Source organism: Camelus ferus, chromosome 33 (assembly GCF_009834535.1).
Source record: "Camelus ferus isolate YT-003-E chromosome 33, BCGSAC_Cfer_1.0, whole genome shotgun sequence".
In the NCBI taxonomy this organism is placed as follows: Eukaryota; Metazoa; Chordata; class Mammalia; order Artiodactyla; family Camelidae; genus Camelus; species Camelus ferus.
This window is the reverse complement of record NC_045728.1, coordinates 2644453-2662998: the sequence shown is the minus strand read 5'-3', so window position 1 is coordinate 2662998 and position 18546 is coordinate 2644453. Positions and strand designations below refer to the sequence as shown.

General features: G+C 51.6%; 1 protein-coding gene across 2 annotated transcripts in view; it reads left to right on the top strand.

The window, feature by feature from the left end:
• The first annotated feature begins 247 nt into the window (after window positions 1-247).
• The window catches only part of NTM (neurotrimin), an 820661-nt gene continuing 802362 nt past the window's right edge, over window positions 248-18546 (top strand). For both annotated transcript variants that reach the window (XM_032472417.1, XM_032472419.1), the window contains exon 1: window positions 248-497. In XM_032472417.1, coding sequence (XP_032328308.1) covers window positions 416-497 — 82 coding nt within the window. In that variant the 5' untranslated portion in view covers window positions 248-415. The remainder of the gene's footprint in view (window positions 498-18546) is intronic.

Here is an 18546-nt window from a genome sequence, read left to right as displayed (position 1 = left end):
AGGCCAAGTGGCATTTATCACACCATCTCTCCAGGCTCCTGTCTCTTTAATCAGCTAGCCTGATTTGCCCAGTAAATGATTCCTGAGAGTGTGTGCGTGTGTGTGTGTGTGTGTGTGTGTGCCCGCGCGCGTGTGTTGTAGCTCTGTCAATCCTTGGATTAGAACCAATGATTGCAGCTTGTAGGAGGGCTGTCCAGGGCCAGATTGTACGATGTGTCTCGGTGCCAGAGTATGAGTAGAGATAATTACTGGGAAGTCACAGTCTCTCACAGCCTCAGCTTTCTCGTGTCCTTCAGCAAAACAGTGGATTTAAATCTCCTTCCTCCGGCTTGAGAGCAGGGCAATCTGTCAGGAAAGAAAGAAAGAAAAAACCGAACCTGACAAAAAAGAAGAAAAAGAAGAAGAGAAAAAAATCATGAAAACCATCCAGGCAAAAATGCACAATTCTCTCTCTTGGGCAATCTTCACCGGGCTGGCTGCTCTGTTTCTCTTTCAAGGTAAGAGCTGGCTATTGATTTGCCTACAGCCGACCCAGGAATTGCACAGGGTGCTTTATGCGATTTGCAGGCTCTCCGAGGCGGCTCTGCTGCGCGGTTTGCAGGTGGAGGAGAGAGCGTTCAAACAGCATGGCTGGGACTCCATCCTCCCCACCAGGCTGTGAGAATATTGATTTGATTCTGGCTGCTGCCGGAATAGGGGGATGTATATGCATAAGAAAAATGTGTCTGGGGCTCCTGTTCGGTGCGCGGCTGTGTGCTGGTCGCCCCGCTCCATGTACGTCTTGCACACACACAACCGAGACACATGGAATCACAGATTCCGAGGGCGGCGGGGCTGCTAATGTGTTGCTTATGTTACTGGGAAGAAATTACAGGAGGAAACTTTAAATCTCTGTCGGCCAGTAAACTTGCAAAGCTTCTGCAAGGAGCAAACGGAAAAATGCAGGCTAGACATAATCAGGTAACTGGGCGTCCTGGGAGGCTCTGGTCAGAGATCCACTGAAGGGCTGGAGCAGTCTGCAGCCGCGGTGGGCAGCCTCGATCGTTGCCAGTGTGTTGGGGGTGTGTTGGGGGAGGGGGGCGGCAGGGGGTGGTGACCAACAGGTGAAAGGCTGTGGGAGGAAGCCTGGGGCTCTGAGATTCAGGAAAGCTCTAAGTTGAAGAGAGAGCGGCATTAAGAGTTGAATGCTAATTTCCTGTTTATTTATCGGCTGGGAAGCCAAGCTGAGAGGCTGCAGTTAAGGGCCTGGCTGGCTCCCCGGCTGAGATGTGGCTGTGATGCGTTGGGTGCCTTTGGAATCTGCTTCAATCTTGAGTCCATTTGCTGCACGGGTGGCCCCCGCGCTCTGTCCCGGCCCTCGCGTCCCCCCAGCAGGGATCCCTGCTCACCCACCCTGCCCTTCGGGGGTCTGGCTTGCCTTTCCCATATTACCTGCGCTCACAGGGATGGAGGCAGGCAGAGAAAGTTTCCCTGGGTGGTCCAGCATGGCCCTCCCGGAGGACCCCATGTGGAAGCTCAGGCCTGTGCAGCTGGGTTCCCAGAGGAAAGTTCACGCTCACTCGCTGCGTCCTCTTCTACTGCAGTGTGGGGCTCTTGTGGTCGCGACTGGTTCTCACCTCCAGTCCCACTGACCTCCCTCTGAGGGTAGGCTTGGGGGCGGCCACTGTCCTCTTGACAGAGCTGCAGGGGCGGCTATGTGGACCCACACAAGGTGGGCAGAGGGACCAGGCTGGGAAGTGTCAAATGTGTGTGTACCCTTGGCTGGGGCTCAAGGAGGAAGGCAAGGGGGCACCGGAGGGACCTGAGTCGGATGGCAAGGAAGCCCTCAGTGGTGGGATGTGCAGGGGTCTCCTGATGTCGCCGGCTGCGCCCAGCCACAGAGTGGCTCTGGCCTCAGGACCCCTCTTCCCTCAGTGGGGGTGGTGGGTGTGAGAGAGAAGGAGGCAACGTGGAGGCAGCCCTGATCGGCTGCTCTTACGTAACACAGAGCAGCAGTGTGCATGTGTGTGCGAGTGTGCGTGCAGAAGAGTGTGCACCCCCGCTCGTACTGGGTGAACAGGGTGAGATCAGAGCCCCGACTCCAGCAGTGGGGAAACTGAGTTCAAGGCCAGGCAGCCTCAGGGAAACAGCTTCTAACCACAGAAATGGGAACTAACTAGGTAAGGGATGGAGTGAGCGGTCAGAGGAAGGATTGGGGCAAGTCCCAAGACCTCCATAAATTCCACCTGTCCTGAGGTCTGTGTCTCCTCTACCTGCAACTTCAGACTGGAGACATTGGCCAACATGCTGCCACCATCAGCCCAACTGGCAGTGTGCCAGGAGCCCCAGGGCCATGCTGAATTTACATATAGATTAGCATATGTGATTTTTTTTTCATCAGAAATAAATGCAGGGAAGCATAATATTTGTCCACACTTTGAATCATCCCTGAATAGATGAGTAGAAAGTGGTGGTAAAAATCCCCCAGGGGGAAATCTAATTTTGTGATCTTGCCCCCACCTTGGGGTGGGGGTTGGAGGTGACCGGGGCATCTCAGCCCTCCTTACTTTCTACCAAATCCTGACTTTCCTAAGATGAGTCATGGTCTTGTTTGTGCTACTCACCTCGAGCCAGCTCTGAAGAGGCTTCAATGTGTCATAAACGAACAGGGCTGCCCAATTTTAAGGCAGAATGACCCCCAAGACCCCGAACCACATGCCAGTTGGGCCAGCCAAGGTGATGTATGTTTTCCCTCTCAGGGGATGGAAGCCGGAGTCAGCCAGCTACCTCTTACCAAACTTACAGAATCACTGGGGCAGCTGGGTCTTGCCTACAATAATCCACCCCTATTGCCTTGACCCAGAGGGACTAGTTAGAATGCAGCACACATTCCAAGGCGATTTTTTCTTCTTTGTTTTTGTTTTAAGCTGCCTCTTCCTAGAGCCGCCACTTCCTGGGTTTCTTGTCTTCTTGGAGAGGTGTGCGGGGCCAGTGGCAGGTTACGGACCCCTCTCTGACCTGCTCCTTCCCCCAACCCCACCAGCAGCCATGATCCAGCTTAGCGGGGGAGGGGGGAATCTGCACTGATTAGGGCTGGCGGGAGGGAGGGGGGGTTAGCGCCCTGGGGCTCTGGCCCTAAGACGCACTGGGGTTGATTAACCAGCAGCTGCTCATTCCTTCCCGGGAACCGGCGCCGGGACTCGGATGGGATTAGGCTCCATCCTTCTCAGCGCACCGCCCACCCCTGCCCCCGGGAGGCTCTGAAAGGAATGGCTGGTGCTGCAGCAGTTTCCCCTCTTTCTAGAAACCACTTCTCCTTCGAAGGATTAATGCTCCTTTCAACACCTTCCAATGAGCTTGGCTGGGTTCCCGTCTCACCTTTCTCCTGTTCTCTCACCTCCTCACGTCCACATCTACTCATCTGCCCACGTGCGACAAAAGCCAGGCAGAGGGGAGGGGAAAGGGCACGGGGCTGTGTTCACACTCTGCTTTGCTGGGCACCCGCGACAGGGCGCCGTTCAGCAGGGCCGATGGGCCAAGTTCCTGCCACGCGAGCTAGCACGTGGGTGCCAGCAGCAGCCAGGCCGGGTGGTGCTTCTGGGATGCGAGGGAGGCGGATGAGACCCTAACCGTGTTTACAGGAAAAGTGAAAAGTCGGTTTGGGACGATGGGACCCTGGGCGTGATGTCCAAGCACTTGGAAGCTTGGCAAAAAAGAAAAAAAAATCAGGGGAGACGACAGAGGGACTTCACAAAGTGGACCCTGGCTTTCAGGCTCCGAGTTGCGCTGGGGACAAGCCATGGGCAGCTCACCCGTGTCCTTCACACACAGTCACAGTCCTCTCCTTGGGGCGTTTGCTCGCGGGGACTGGGGAGTCCCGGCCGGGCCAGCAGGCCCTGCTCGTGAAGGCCGCCCCTGGGGGGCAGCTTTGGTCGCCAGGAGCACAGTCGGGTCCTTGTGCTGCTTCTTCCCTTTTCTCACTTTTAAAGCCAAACGTGAGCCCTGGAACCGCTCCTCATCGGCTATGACGGCCGCCCTGACCTCTGTGGTTCCTCAGTAGCCTCTCCTACAGTGCTTGTGTGAAGGGCGAGCTGTGACCCCGAAGGGCCTCCCCTGGGTCCCTGCTTCAGCGTCCGCTGGGCACTGTCTTCTCGCCGCTCCCTGGGGCTCTGTCCCCTGCATGCGTGCAGTCTGGCCACCCTGAGTTACAGGGGCCCAGGCTGGGACCAGCTACTTGTCATGGACGGGCCAAACCTGGGTTGGCTTTAGTCCCAGTTTATCCCTTGGGATGAGGTGAGCTCTCTCGAGACCCTAAGAAGTGGTGACATTTCCCGGTCAATATGGGACACGTGATTCTGGCGCATGCAGGAACGCATGCTGGAAATCCCTCGAGGCTCTTGCTGTCTCCTCATGGTGGAAGCACTTTGGAGAGGACTGTGGTGTCTGGGGTAGGTCTCTGGTCCAGAGTGTTTTGGTTTGGAGCTCATGGCCTGCTTCTGTCCACCAACTAGAATGATGAGGATGATAAAAAAAAAAAAACCCGCCTTGCTTTCCATCTGGCCTCGGCAGAGGTCCTGCACACCCTTCAAGCACGCTGATGTGCATGCCTTTCAGATTTCAGGTTGGTTCTGGTGGCCTGAGCACGGCTGGATGGGGAGCGGGAACATGTGAACTCAGAGTCTCAGAGCTGCCCACGTTTTCTGCAGGTGAAGGCAGTTTCCTCTGCGCGCGGGTCTTTCCACCTGCCTGCCGGACGGGGAGCAGCTCCCCCGGGTGTTGTGAGGACTCATTAATGCTTGTCAGGCTGCAAGCACGCGGTGCTAAGTGGGGCTCCACGCTGAGCCTGCTGGTATTCACGCAGCTTCCCTCCTTTCTGCTCTGTTGGCTTGTTACGTGTTTACTTTATGTCTGCAGTCATTTGAAATTCAATAAAACTAATTAAACATAAAAAATGAAAACATGCAAAAATAAGGTAATCGATGGCTTACAGGTGGGAGGGGGTCAGGGTACCACATCCTCCCGAGTGTCTCCTCCCACCCGTGGGCCAAGACCCTACGGGACCTACAGGATTCAGAAGAATCACGGAGCGGGCCTCCCAACCTTCTGTGGGAGGAGACTGCCTGGAGGTGCGGCGGGGTCAGGACACATGGCAGAGGGAGGGGTGCTGGGGAGGAGGTGGGCTGGAGTTTTGGAGGGAAGAAGCCAGCTGGACTCGGCCTGGCGAAGGGCGGGAAGAAGAGGGTTCTATCCTGTGCTTTGCCGATGACTCTGTTCAGGAACCCCTGAGAGCTTATACTTTATTTTACGCATTTGTGCATTTGTTTCTGCACCCTCCTGGGTTAAGTCTGCTCTATCACTGCTTAGACTTAAAAGAGCTTAAATCCAAGAGAGGTGTGTTCCTCTGCCTCCCCTCTCATCCTCTCTCCCTGCCTCAGCCTCCTTTTCTCTCCCCTATCCTCCCTCCCTCTTTCTGCCCTCTCTCCCCCTCTTCTCTGCCCTCCCTTTCCCCTCTCTCTTTCCCTTTTTCTTCCCTCCTTTCATTTTCCCCTCTCCTCCATGGGAAAAATAATTGATCAGCTGACAGATCTGGGTCAAGCCGGCAGGGGTTGCTCCATCATGCAGGCTTGCCTGGGAGAGGAGGGGAGTCTGTACTCCCTCCCTCCCTCCCTCCCTCCGGGTCACAAGGAGCTCGGATGACAGGGTGCAAGGGGGAGGGGACCCAGGAACTGATGCCGGAGCTCCCACCCAGGCAGCGTCCTCAGCGACACTCCCTCTGCCTCGGTCCTGCTTCTGTTCCGTCCAGACCCTGCTCGTCTCAGTTTTCCTCATTTTTCTTTCCACTTGCCCTTCTTTTTCTCTTCTCTTTTTCTCCTCCTTCCGAAACCAAGACAAGAGATCGCAGAATCTCCCCCACTTAAGTCATATTAGAGAAATGGCCTTTTGTTTATTTGCAAAAAGGAAAACAGAAACCCTGCCAAGAGCTCTGTAAGTCATTTGCAAACTGCAAAACCAACCAACAACGGCTCACATTTTCAGTGCTGAGAATAGAGTATTTCAAGAGAGACTGTCAAGCTGAGAAACCAAATATTGGAAAACACATTCTTCAGCGCTTTGCTCAGGACATCTTGGGTTACTAAATTTGATTTTTTTTTTTTTTTTTTTTTTTGCTTCTCAAAGAGTATTGGCCTTTATAGTAATAAAATACTGTTCAAAAGACTGGCTGGAAAAAAATTTCCATAAAAAAATAGTAATGAGGAGAGGCTAGCCCTCCCATATCAAAACATATCAGAGTGTTACAATAATCTAAACAGTGTGGTCCCGGCAGACGAGTAGAGATCTGCAAAGCTGGCTGCAAAGTCCAGAATCCAACCCAAATACACAAGGGCATTCAGTACATAACACTCGCAATCTAGAGAGGAAAGGTGGTGTTTTAAATACATGGTATTGGGTAGCATTCTGGAAGGGAAAAAAAAAAGTTGGCTCCCTGCCTCCTATGTTCTAGCAAAATAAATTCCAGATGGATTCTAGCTGGATAAAGGATACAAACTTGAAACACAACAATTTAAAACCAACAGGAAAAAAATGGGAGAATTATTTTATAGTCACAGAATAAGAAAGACCTTTGTTGATATGACACAAAATGTAGTCATAAATAACTATTAAAAATGTATAAATTATATTTAAAAAAAACCAATAATATGAAAACTACAAAGACCAGCTGGTTTTGGCTTCAACTGCTCATTCGAGTTTCCTCTTTTAGAAGTGCTTCCTTTGCTTGTGTTGTGGTGGTACCACCAAACTCTCAGCCAGCACAGACTTAATCTAGTTATTTGCCCATCATTTCAATCAACCAGCAAGTGTTCATTGAGAACCTGTTATGGTCCGTGCATTGTTGTAGACGCGGCGAGCAAATCAGTGGCCAAAACCAACTAAAGACAGAGCAGTCTCCCAGAACTGACTTGATATGCCGTCCTTTTTCATCATGTTGGGAAGCACCAACAGGAGGGCCAGAAGAAAGGCGGAGGCTTGGTGACACGGTCCCTGCACAGCTGCTTGTGCAAATGATGGCGGGCGTCGAGAGGGCATCCTGGACCCTTGCTGCTGGACAGGGAGCACTGGGGGAGGATGCACAGCCTGGCTCTGTGTTCATCAGGGAAGGGCGGCCGCCTCTGCTACGCCGCCTTGGCTCCTGCCCCGAAGGAGCTCATGCACGTGTGATGTGCCCTCATGCGGCCTGGGGGCAACGAAGGCTGGTGTAAAAGGTGGTTGGCTCTGTGACCGTTGGCTCTTGTCACTCAAATTAGTGACTGATTCTTGGCACCAGTGCCACCCTGTCCGGTGGCCTGCCCACCTCCTTTGTCCCCTGTCTTCTGCACAGAACCAGAGGACCAAAGAAGGCAAGGGGGGAACGCTTACTCAGGACAGGATTTGCAGGCAGCCAGTCGGGATGAAGCAGATGAACCGTGTGAGGGACTCCTGTTTCAGAGGAGACTTAACATGACCAGCCTTTTGAGAGCCCGTCTTTTTGGCTCCCCATTCATCACACACTGATTTAGGCTTCCTGGCCTCGTCAACGTGTCTCGTCATTTATTTGTACTCCTCTGATGCTGTAACTGTGTGTGGGAACCAAGTCTTCTTTCAATTCATCACCTTGTGTTTTCAGCCATATGTACCCAGAGGGGATTTAGCTTCTCCTTTGCTCACACTGTGCACTGTCGCTCCCCCCCGAAGCCCTAGGATGATGGCTTGGCTGCCTGCTTCTGCCTGCATTTCCATCGTGGGGGCGATGCTCAGTCTCAGCTTTTCTCCCATAGAAGAACAAGTGAGTACCTTTCTCATGGACCCATGATTCTTCCAAGTCAATCAACCTGGAGCCATTCCTCTTCGGACCCCGTCTCAGAAGTTGGGAGGTCCTCAGGAATTAGGGGCAAAAGTGTGTTTATTTGCAATATGCCTGTTGTCTAAGCCAGAGGTTCTCAAATTTGGTGTACTGTAGACTCTCCTGAGGAGCTTTATAAAAATGTCAATATCTGGCCCCCATCCCAGAACCATTAAATCAGAATCTCTTCATGAGATGTTCTGATACTTTTCAGACCTCTCTGAGAGGTTCCAATCTGCGGCCAGGTTTGGAAACCCTACCTCCAAAGTCATCTGAAAATGTTCAACAGCCTGGAAGGAGACGCGTTCCCTCAGTTTCTACATCTTGAAAATAAAGCAGCTGGCCTAAAAGATTTTCAAGTTTCATTTCAAGTTCGACATTGCGCAATTCCACACACAGTCTTTCTGAGTGTGGTACTTGAACGGTAGTGGTGCAAGAAAGGAGTATGCAGAGGAGCCTCTGTTTGCAGGAAGCTAAGAGCATACACACAGTCACAGGCGGGCGAGCAGAGTCGGCACGTGTGAGTGGTGTGTGTGCAAACACCGCACGCTGTGTCCTCCACGCCGCACCACGTCTCCAGAGGTGCACGTGTGATTCCTCATCTGGAAGCATCTTCAGGTGGGAGAAAAGGACTAGCAGTCACAACGTTTCAGTTTGGAGGACTCGGGAATGACACTGACTTGTAACTGATCAGTCCCACACGAGAAACTCAGGGTGGCTGAAGGCGTGAGAGTAGGTGGCGGATGAATGTGTGAGCTGGATTTGGTGAGCAGTAAGTGACGGCGAGCCCTGCAGACACTCCGTCCCTGAGTATGACGATCCGCAGAGCCCTCTTCCCCCGGCCTCCACTCCCGCTCCCCACCCCCAGGAACCGGCTACCCCACTGCTGCTCCGCTGCTGTCCTGTGCATGGGCCCCGAAGGCTCAAGGCTCGGAACCCAGTGGCAACCTTGCAGCTGCCGTGTTCGGCGGCAGTGAAGCCTGCTCTCCTCTCCACGCCAGGTCAGGTCCTGCCGTGCAGGCTGGGGTGGAAGCCCGCCTGTTTTTGATGGAGCCAGCAGGGGTAGGACGCACTTGGGGAGCAGAGCTATGCTGCAGATTTGTGCCAAGGGCAGCCAGTGGGTAGCTCACCTGGTGTTCACACTCTGTGTCAGCCAACCCCAGAGTCACAACGGCCCAAGCCCTGAGGAGCTTTCAAGGTGGTTCATTTCAGTTCCCCTCTGGAGCCCTGACACCTCCACAGTGCAGCTGCGTGGCCCCCAACTTCTGTCTCCGGTACGGGGGAACTTGCATCTCTCCAGGCAGCTGCTGCATCTGACCGCTCTGGGAGACAGGGGGACAGAGGAGAAGAGTCTGCCTTCTCAGGCCTCCCAGCCATTCGCTCTGGGTCTGGAGAGAAAATGGAACGTGGTGGCTGGATTGCCTGGGTCCAAGCGCTGCCGCTTCCTCGTCTGAAACCTTCGGTGATTTCATCAGCCTCTGTGTGTGGTTGTGTTCCCGTTTGTATAAAATGGAGCTAATTATGAGACTTACCTTTAAGGGCTGTTAGGAGGATTAAATAAGTTACTGCAGATAAAGGGCTTGGACGGCTGCCTGGCACATAGTAAGCTCTCAATAAATACAACCTAATAATGTTATGATTGTCACTAACACCGCCACCCACGGGACAAGTCTAATTTTTCTTCAACACAACTTTTTGTCAAATATTTGGAAACACGACTCCCTCCCTCCTCCGAGGTTACCTGTTCCCAGCAGCTCCCCTGGCTTCTGTACAGTCACCCGCAGAAAGGGCGCTGGTTGCCCTTTTCTAAGGTTATTCCGGTTACTCTGTCTTCTTGTTAAAGGAGGTCTCCCAGTGTGCTCTGTGCAGCCCAGAAGACACAGGCTGTCGCCCCTCCTGACTCCAAATCCAGATGAAATGACGTCTCAGCTCTTCGGAAGGGCCTGGCCTGGGTGTGCCAGCCGCTCTCTGACCCCTGTACTCCCGTCCACGGACTCCTTCGGGTTTTCTGCTGTTTCCTCCTCCCAGTACGTGTGCACACTGCTCCCTCTGCTGAGCGCCGCCCTGTCTCTCCTGAAAACACTTGTTAGGATTCAAGACAAAACTGCAGGCTCAGCGTCCCTTTCTTCTTTGGCGCCCCCGTCACTCTGGCACTCAGGCCGGCTCTCCATACCCACCGCACGTCTGGGCAGCCCCTGCCTGCATGTCTGTCTCCCCTCACCAGACCCTGAGCACCTGGAGGGCAGGGGCTGCCTCGTTTGTCTGCACACTTGGCAGAGTGTGACCCCCCGTGTTTGTGGGTGGAGCAAAGGGAGGGAGGCGGGGAGAGAGAGGAGGGTCTGGACGCCACTGGGTTTACCAGGAGCCACAGAGCTCCCCGGACTCGCGGTGAGCTGTAATTCCACCGCCCACCCCCATCCGGCTCCTGTGTTGTTTCACTGTGCACACTGCAGCCTGGCCTCCAACTCGCCCTGTCTGATGTGTCTTATTAGATTCCACTGTGTCTTCCTTCTGACAAGATCCTTTCTGGACTCTGAACAGACATCAGTCATTCCTCCTGGCGGTACCTGGTCATGAACCAGTTGCTGCAGGCACGCAGGTGGTGGATATGAGCTCACGCTTTCCAGCTAAACTTACCCAAGAGAAGGAACAGTCCGTCCAGTGGCTGGTGGATCGGAAGCGTGGGCGGGGGTGGTCCTCTCTGAACCACGTTGGCATCAGAGGGAACAGCAGGGAAGGTTGGACCTAAAAGAATAGGGAAGTGGGTGGGTTCCTTCATCTGGAGAAGATGGACAAGTGCTTCTTATCTGCTTCTTCAAACCGATTCTTCCTCCCTCTTCCCCCAAGCCCCACCCCCTGCCCCGGGGCCCTCCCCTAAACAGCCGGAGGAAACCTGGCCCAGACATGGAAAAGATGAATTGACAGCCTTTTTCTCAGAGCAGTTGGTGAGCACAGACATCTGTAGTTGGATAAACCATTGCACCGATTCTGAAAACAGATGAAAATTAATTGTTTGCTATTTCTCCTCCCTTTTTCCTTAAAACTTCTTAATAAAATGATCTAAATGCCTTTTCACCACTTTTACTTTCTTGCACTGCTGAAGCCTTGTCCGAGGCTTGAACAGTTTAATCCTTAAATCCAGATGTCTAGCGTTGTGAGACACCTCGGGATGTGCCTAGTCTCCCACCCACGGCAACCATCCCACCTGAATGAGGCTTGATAATTCCTGCTCAGCAATTCCGGGATATCCAGGGGGCAGACACTCAGCACCGGAGTCGTGGTCCCAGTGCTGGCTGTCTATCCCCGTTGCCTGTGGAGATTGTCATCAGCAGATGTCCAGGTCCAGCTCACAAAAATTCTCATAATGGGTCAGAATAGTGCAGGGTCAGCTCCTCTTTGAAGTAACTACCTGACCCTACAGGGCAGACACAGCTGCCGAGAGCTCATGGCCCTTTACATCAGTTCCTGCCGATGGAAATTACGCAGATGTTTCCTGGGTGGGAGTTTGAGGACTGTGCCCAGGAAGCCCGTGCTGTGTGAACCTTACCATTTCCCTCCTTTCTTGACTGAGAGCCTGGCACCCTACCTGGAGGCCCAGGAACCAACTTGCAAACAGGAGGACAAGAGAAACCAGACCAAGAATGGTGAAGCGGGAAGCTCTGAGGCTGAGCTAGACAGACTTGCTGTTTCAGTGAATCAGAACTGGTTGAGTGCAGTTTCATGTGGCTCAGTCTCATAGAAGGACCTCAAGTTCAAGATAACAGAGCAGTCGTGCCAACCCTGGAATACGTATTTCCACACATTCTTTATGGAAAAGAAATCTCTGTATAATTATGTTTCTATTACTTGCAGCTGAATACAGTCCTAATGCATCTATGCAGAGCAAAAATTTGCCTCTTCCTAACGTATGCCGGCCAGAGCTATCAACATGCAAGGACATTGTGTGACCCAGCTCCTTTCTAAGACGGGACTATCATGGACCCAACGTGACAGTCTTAGTTCCCTCTCATGATGACCATGCACAGAACCTCTGGACCACTCATCGTCCTGATCACGACCTTCTAAACAGGCGCCAGTGTGATAACGGTCCTCTCAAAAGGGCTATCAGACAGATCATTCCTGATGTTGTTTGAACGGTGCAGTAGGAGTGGCCTCTTGCCTACCGCCTTCCGGACTTCATAGATGTCTCGTCCACCTTTACTGCATTCCTGTCTTTTCTGGAAGCACCACACTGTTGGCTCATATGGATTTTGTGCTCATTCCTCTGACAAAAAAGCTACTATTAAGACCGCGCCCATCCTTGCTTTTGAGTGTTTGGAATTTCACTGCACTGCGGGTCCATTATTTAAAGCCACTGAGGCTGGTTTTCGTAATCTGATGCGCTGTCACCATCATCTCTGTGTCATCCCTGAAGGATATAGACATGTCATGTCCACATCTCCAAAGTGAATGATTAAAAAAAAATGCAAAATAATAGACTCCGAGGGCGTGGCCAAGGTCTTGCTAACCTTTACATTTCACTCACTCCAGAACGGTTTATTCAGGCCTACTAGCCGTACTGTTCTCACGCTCAGTGAACTAAGACAGTTCGACACGACGTGGTAAGTGCGGGGATAAAAGCGGGTCGTGTTTGCTACAGCAGCATCTCGGTTTTTCAGGTCAGAGGACTCTTCCAGAAGGAAGAGCTGGTAAAGGCGGGACGGAGGTGACTGGGTTTAACCAGGGAAGAGGAGAGATGGGTGTTACAAACAAAGGAAACTGCGTACGCCAAAGCCCAGAGGCAGGACAGCAACGGTAGGAATCCTGTGTCCAACCTGGCCAGATGGCACGTGTCGGTGTAGTTTGGGGGGACAGAGCTGGGGGGTTGTAGGCAGAAAGACAAAAGGTGTATGTAGAGAAGCAGGCAGAGGTCAGACCTTGAATGGTCTTACGGTTCTCGTTAAATACTTTATGCTGAGGGAAGAGAGTGAGCGGAAGGGCCGTGTGCCAGAGAGCAACACGGCTGGATTTGAAGTTTGCGTTGCTAAATAACGTGACTTGGGTCCCTTAATCAAACAGATATTTGTACACCAACGTTCAAAGCAGCATTATTCACAGTAGCCCAAAGTGGAAGCAACGCCAGTGCCCACCCACGGAGGGATGGGCCAACAGAACGTGGTCTGAACATACAATCAGATACCATCCAGCCTTAAGGATGAAGTCCTGACACATGCGACTATGTGGATGAACCCTGAACACATTATGCGAAGTGAAGTAAGTCAGACAGGAAAGGACAAGCACTGTATGATGCAACTTCCGTGGAGCACTTAGAACAGGCCAATTCATAGAGACAGAAAGGAGGCGCTACCAGGAGCAGGGAGTGAGGAGTCATTATTTAATGGGTCCAGAGTTTCAGTCTGGGATGATAAAAAATTGGGGGAGAAGGATGGTGGTGATGGCTGCACAACACTGTGAGTGTTCTTAATGCCACTGAACCACACACTTAAAATGGTGAGTTTTATCTTATGTGTATTTTACCACAATAAAGGAAAGCGGAAAGAGAGATGATCAGCGGTCCCGGCTCTGCAGGGAGGCAGGGAGACTTCTCAGCTTAGTGCCAGAAGGTTGAAGAAGTTTGCATTTGATCGCTTTTGTTTTCTCCGAACGTGATTCGGGAAAGGAGTCCACAGAGTATTAATCACTCCTTTCCTCATGACTTTCTCTTCTCTCTGGATTTTAAAATTATTAGTAATATTTTTATTGAAGTGTAGTTGATGCACATATTATGTGAGTTACAGATGTCTGATACAGTGATTCATAATTTTTGAAAGTTATACACCATTTACAGTTATTATAAAACATTGGCTCTATTCCTCTTTGGATTTTTAAGGTGCAGTATGGTCTACCCCCACCTTGTTTCCCACCTCTTTGTCTGGCTGTGGCCCCGCCCCTTAGAAGAGGTAAACACTGTCTCCCAGATGTGGTCAGAGCGCATGTCCAACTCAGTTCTCTGCGAGCTCTGCAAGGAATTACGGACAGAGTCTTACATTTACAGCTTACAGAGGCTATCCTGTTAAAATATGTTTCTTGATCCCCGCATCAATCAGAGGATCCTTTCCTCGAATTACAAAGGGGCATAAAGAAGATTTTGGGAGTAAAACGTTCGTTATCTTGATTGTGGTGGTGATTTTATGAGTGTGTACGTATGTCAAAACACATTAAGTTGTACACTTTACGTATGTGAACTTCATCATATGTCAGTTATTGCTCAATAAAGCTATTAAATATATATATATACATATATATGTGTGTATATATTTATAAAGAATATCCTCTTCTTATCCCAGGTCCATCATTAACTTCAGAAATTGATTTTTTTTTTCTCTGAAGCCTTTATTTTCCTCACCTGTAAATGGGATATTTAAACTTCCTTGGAAAGTAGTTTTCATGTTTAATTGAATTATGTTTGTGAAACTCAATTCATACTGGAAAAGTAAAAGCCAACAATTTTAGGTTTTTAAACGGTGCAGGTGTTAGTGACCGTCCCTCCCCACGAGGTCATCCTCAGCCCCCACCACGGTTACTCAGCGGCTCCCTCCCCTTCTGTCTCCTGTGTCCCCACTGTCTCAGCTTCCGTCATTGCTCCATGGACCAACGCAGCTTCTCAGTAGGTCTCCCGCTACCAGCTTGCATCCAGCTCAGTGCATCTTCCACCTTGCCCATAATTAATTATCTTGCTGCAAAAAACAAACTTTTCTCTCTTTAATCCTGTACTAAGAATCTCCACTCGCTCCACAAGGCTCCCAAGATCAATTGCGAGTTCCTTAGCTTGGCACAGAAGGCCCTTCCGCATCCTGCTTCAGCCTCGGTCTGAAGCAAACTGTCCTCAACCTGTCCTGTAGCCCCAGTAAGACTGACACTGACCCCAGCACTGACCCCAGCACTGACCGGACATGGACCCCAATGCTGACCTGGACTCTGACCCTGACACTGACTTGGACACTGACCATAGACACGGACCACAGGGCACTGACCCTGGACACTGACACCCTTTCCCAGCGCGGTGCCCTTGCACACCTGTGCTTGGCGGGGGAGGTCCTGCCTGCAGGTCAGCCCAGTGCAATCCTGTGCACACTTGTTTCAGCAGCAAGAGGGAAGGAATAAAGATGGCCACGAAGAGAACTTAAAAGGCTGAAAATGGAGAACAGTGGTCTGAGACCTGCTCTAACCCACCACTCCTACCCTCAGTGGGTCCCCCCAGCGGTTCCCTTGTTAGGAGTCCTTGGAGTCCTGGCTGACCAGGCGTGGTCCCTGAGTCCAAAAGTCTGGGGCTTCCAGGAAGGCAGTTCTCTGCGTCTCAAGAAGCCCTTCTGGTGGGTGATTCACACAGAAACCTGAGAACCGCTGACTCAGCCGTTGTGCAGCGCAGGTGCAGAGAGCTCTGGACGGGCTGCCCCTCTCTGCTCCAGGCTCTTGTAAGAGGGTCTTGGTTTCCCTGGAATATTCCCATCTCAGGAAAAAACCACCAGACAAAGCAAGCTTGGTGGTATGTAAGTTATGAAAACATGTAAAAGATGTAAATAAATGCAAATTCCCTTTTGCTCCAGTGGCCAGACTTAGTAAATAAAAATCCAGGATGCCCAATACATTTAGACTCCAGAGCAGCCACACATAACTTTTTATTATGCAAGGCACATGCTTGGACTAAACATTTATTTGCTATTTGTCTGAAATTCAGATTTCACTGGGCCTCCTGGTTTTGTTCTGTTTTTATCTGGCACCCCGCCTGTTGTCCGTACATGTTAGCTCTGTCAGGGAAAGAGCCTGAGCAGAATTAGGAGTCGGAAAGGTGAGAGTGAGTTTCAATACTCTTTTTTTTTTTTAACTTTGTAATGGGGAGGTACCCAATTTGGCAGGAAAGAAAGCCAATGGCTGCTCTTTCTGGCTCAATGGATTACTTTTAAAAATCCACGTTTGGGGGAAGAAAGAGAAATAGACAGAGAAAGGAACAAGATGGTGGTTGAAATTGATCCGCATGCCACGAAATTTCCTCCCTGCAGGTGAAATAACAGAGCACCTAATGTGGGTCAGGACCTGACTCCGCACCCCTCTCCCTCAGCAGAAGTGTGGAGCCAGTTCAGGGAGACTGAGGTTCCTCCCTGGGGCCCTGCCCCTGGGCAGCTTTTCTACAGCAGCCCCCTTACCTGCCCCAGGTAACAGGACACCACTCCAGAGGGCGGGGCTGGGGCACAGTGACTGGGGAGTGAGCGACAGGCTCCCTAACAAGATGCAGCTGAGGGAGCAGCTTGCTGACAGAACAATTTACTGGTGCCCAGAATATCCGCCCAGCTCGGCAACCCGGCAGCCCGGGCGTCAGGAGAAACTTCAGGATTTGTCACTCGCCGAGGTGTCTGCGAGCCGTTGCACTTCCCACCGCACTTTTCCAGAACCGCAGTGTTGGCACGTTCTCCAGCGAGGCTTGCAGAGCCCCAGGAATCACAGGCAAAACTACTCCCATTTCCCTCCCCTTCCTGATCTGCTTGTGTTCATGTAGGAGACTGGAAAAGCAGTTTTCGGTTTATTTCTGAAGCTTAAGGGCTTCATGAGAAGCCTATTATTGAAAAATCAGAAACTGAAAAGCAACTTCTTAGACAATGAATTAGCAGCTCAATGAGCGTGTGCAGGGCCAAGTGCACTGTAACTGGCTGCCTTGCAAATAGGAACTCCCCCGGGATTCAGTAATCAAACACGTGGCAACAGGCTGTCTGTTTCAACACAGTGAGTAATCAAAGGAGATTTGCAGCTAATCCAAATATAACAGAGAAGCATCCAGGGGAAGGCCGGGAAGAGGAGAGGCTAGAAGAAAGGTGAGGGGCGGACCACGCTTTCTGACCTGGAGCTCCACGAGCCACTGACACAACTTTGGCCAGCAAGGTAAAATCTGGGAGCAAATGAAGCAGCGTTCACTGATTTGCTTGAGAATTCTGAGTCCTGGACTGGTTTGAGGGGCGGGGGCAGGTCAGGTGGGGACGGACTTGCTCCACTGGGGAGGTGATTCGACGCCGCGTGCATCTCAGGAGACAGCTCCCTCTGCACGGCGGTCACTGTGCTTCTGAGTGTGGTCAGCACCACCTGGGCACTGGACAGAAATGCAGATTCGGGGGTGCCACCCCAGACCTGTGGACATTCAGAAACTCTGAAGTGAGGCCCTGCAGTGTGTGTATTAAGAGGCCCTTCCGGTGGTTCTGATGCCTGCTAAAGTCTGAGGACCACTAGGTTATCTGGTCCCCTAGGTGCCACAGGTACCAGGTGTTGCTCAGGGTTCTTCTGTGGGCGCCTCTGGCGGGTCGGTTCCAGATCCTGGGGCAATTCTGCACTGACCCACCCTTTCCTGATCCCCTCCTGGGGCTATGGGGCCATGGGGAAAGAAACCAAACATTTTTTAAACCCAGACTAGTACTCAGTGCCAGGCTCTGGTAAATGTTTAATGCGTGATGTTTTATTTAATCCCTTCTACAACTTGGGAGCTGGGTGCAGCAGATAGGGTTTTATTGTTGAGACAGTTTTGGTGGAGAGAGTTCTGCCTGCGCAGGCCAGGATGCTTCCTGAGCCTGCACCCTTCGCACTGTGCCCCACGGCACACCCGGCACGCGCACCCTCTGTCCCCAGAACGCCTCAAGTGCCACCCACACAGAGCAACTGCCAGCCTGGCAGGGCCCGGGCTCCGTTCCCTCCCCCACCCACCCCACTCCTTGCCTCGTGTTAATTTCCCACCTGAGCACTGAGCACTTTATAAATAGCAAATCTAAAATGAATTTTCTACCAGCGATCATTAACTCCCTTGACATCCATTAAACATTCTCGCAAGCAGAGTCAAGTGACAAAAGGGATTGATTTTTACAGTATGCTTAATAGGGGAGAGAAAGGAAGGTGTTGACAAGTCCTTTTTTTTTTTTTTTTTTTTTTGGCTCTGTCCTGATATCATGAGGAATGTGAAATCAGTCAAATCACTTTTATCTGGAAAAAAGAGAAGGTTCGGATTGGGGGCGGGAGGAGGGGGTGGAGAGAAGCCGCTCCCCCAGCTCAGCCCATGCCTGCATCCGTGACAGGTAAACACGAAGCTGGTCAGCCGGTGCCAGCCACCAAGATGAATGTGTCAGATTTCACGCTTCAAAAGATATAGGGTCCGAGCCGGGGAGGGCGTGGGGGCTGCGGAGGGAAGCCAGCCGGTCAAGGGAGAGGGAAAACCGCCCATCTTCTGCTGAAACTAGTGGAAGAATAAATGTGTTGATGTGATCGTGGAAGTCAGACATGGCATCCGAGGCGCTGTAGCTGAAAATCTAACTTTGATTTCAATTTTCATATTTGTCAGCAATAATTAGATTCACAAAATGTTTTGCCACTGTTCTAAAATACTAATAAGTGGAGGCCTTTGTAGTGTGGTTAATGGAGTCTCTTTTCCCTAGTGGTCTAGAAAAATTCCATTAAGGCAAAAAGTCATACTATGTTACAGCGCTTCCATGTCCAGGCACTCAGCTGCCGCGGGAACGGCGTCGGGAATCGCGAGCCCTCTGTGTGACCGGAGCCCCTGCGGGGGAGGGGGCCAGGGCTTCGTTGGCTTCAGCTGTTCACCATTTCCGACCTGCACGGACCTCCCTGGGGCGTGGTGGAAGCCAGCCAGCCAGCCAGAGACAAAAAGAGAAGCAAGT